The 2,037-nt window shown below is 39.5% G+C and overlaps 1 protein-coding gene across 1 annotated transcript in view; it reads right to left on the bottom strand.

Moving 5' to 3' along the window:
* The window catches only part of Atl3 (atlastin GTPase 3), a 59,715-nt gene that overhangs the window by 28,146 nt on the left and 29,532 nt on the right, over nt 1-2,037 (bottom strand). Inside the window, exon 4 of the mRNA XM_013020913.1 lies at nt 1,131-1,181. Coding sequence (XP_012876367.1) covers nt 1,131-1,181 — 51 coding nt within the window. The remainder of the gene's footprint in view (nt 1-1,130; nt 1,182-2,037) is intronic.

The raw sequence follows: 2,037 nt of genomic DNA, 5'->3' as shown, positions 1-2,037 counted from the left end.
CTAGCCTTGAGCTGAAGAGCTGAGGGACAGTGCCCAGGCCCAGAGTTCAGGCCCCACGACCGGACCCAAAAAAAAAAACAAAACAAATAACATTATGACTAATGTTAGAGAATGATTCTCTTTTTTAAAACATATATATATATATAATAAAACATACATAATACATATTATATATGTTATATATAATATATATGTAAAATAAATATATACATTTTACATATACATAAATCTTTATAACTCAAGGTAATTCCGATAATGACACCCTCATTCACTCAAATTCTAATGTTTTCTTCAATGTCAGGGAGAGGAGGAATTAGAGAAACATGCTAAAGACTGCACCCATCCCTCAGGACCTAATGAGAGAAACAAACAAGAACTCTGCTATGGAGAACGGAAGTCACAGTAATAGCAGTAGTAGGAATAGAATAGTAACAATAGCTGGCAATTGTTAAGCCACATAGTTCCTTGAATTTAAGATTATCTAGACTTGCCTGAATTACTGAAATAACTCCAAAACTCATCTTACTGAACATATCCTTTTCCCTCTAAAAATCTATTCTGAACACAGCCACAAGTGATTCTTTCGTGACGCATCAGCTAATACTATTCGTCTGCTAAAACCTTATGGCTCCGATCTTCTCCAAAGGAAAAACCCAAGCCCTGAAATACGTACGACCTCACTGCCTCTCTGATTTCATCATTTAGGACCACAATCAAACTTTTCAACTCTACCTGTGGGCTGCCATGCTGTTCCCCTATTCTGCCAAGCACACTCTACATTTTAGTCTCGCTTCTCACTGCTCACTCTCCGGTAGTACTTATCCTCAGATACACCTTGTCCACTTTCTTCCATTCTTTGCTCAAATGACAAAGGCCATTCCCAGCCACCCCTGCTCTACCTCAGCAACAGATACACAGAGTATAGAGAATTACTATGAACAAAAAATCTTCCTCTCCATATTGCAATCATTTGCTAAAACCTACTCAGCTCTAAAATTTTCCTCTCTTAAAACATTTTTATAGTAACCAGCATCTTGCATATGCTAGGCATATGCAATATACTCAACCTCTTCGACTGAAAACTTTAAATGATGTATTATGATATCAAAATGTCTGTGAAGAATATATACCTGCAGCTGTTGAAGATCATCTTCCTGAATGTTCTGGGACAAATTGTAAATCTAGAAAACAAAAATCCAAATTGATACTGTTCTAGTTTTCGTCAAACAAATCCCAAATAAACCTAACACACTGAACATAAGTCTTATACTACTAAACTATTACATATAAGATTATGGGGAGCCAGGCGCTGGTGGCTCACACCTGTAATCCTAGGTACTCAGGAGGCTGAGATCTGAGGATCACCGTTCAAAGCCAGCCCGGGCAGGAAACTCCATGAGACTTTTATCTCCAATAAACCACTAGAAAACCGGAAGTGGCGCTGTGGCTCAAGTGGTAGAGCGCTAGCCTTGAGCTGAAGAGCTGAGGGACAGCGCCCAAGCCCAGAGTTCAAGCCCCACGACCAACCAAAAAAAACAAAAGATTATGGGGGCAGTTTAAACAGTAATATTATCTGTCTTCTGCAAAAATTATGAATATATGGCTGAAAACACAAACTCATTCTTGTTTTTGTTTTTGTTTTTTCGGTCGTAGGGCTTGAACTCTGGGCCTGGGCACTGTCCCTCAGCTCTTCAGCTCAAGGCCAGCGCTCTACCACTTGAGCCACAGCGCCACTTCCACAAACTCATTCTTTTCTTTTTAGTTTATAATGACTTGAGTTTGCTCAGAATATATTATATATAATTATAAAAGTAGAAAAATAATTCAGCTCCTTCTGGCCTTCTAACAGCTTAATTACATCAACAGTCTGAAAGAAACAGTTCTATAGCATCACAAGAATTTTGCTAATAGGGGGCTGGGAAGGTGGCTCAGTGATAGAGCACTTGCCTTGCATGCATGAGGCCCTGGGTTCAATTCCCCAGCACCACATAAGCAAAAAGAAAAAAGCCGGAAGTGGCGCTGTGGCTCAAGTGGTAG

Source organism: Dipodomys ordii, unplaced genomic scaffold (assembly GCF_000151885.1).
Source record: "Dipodomys ordii isolate 6190 unplaced genomic scaffold, Dord_2.0 Scaffold54, whole genome shotgun sequence".
NCBI lineage: Eukaryota > Metazoa > Chordata > Mammalia > Rodentia > Heteromyidae > Dipodomys > Dipodomys ordii.
The sequence above is the reverse complement of the archived record's forward strand: the minus strand, read 5'-3'. Positions and strand labels throughout refer to the sequence as shown.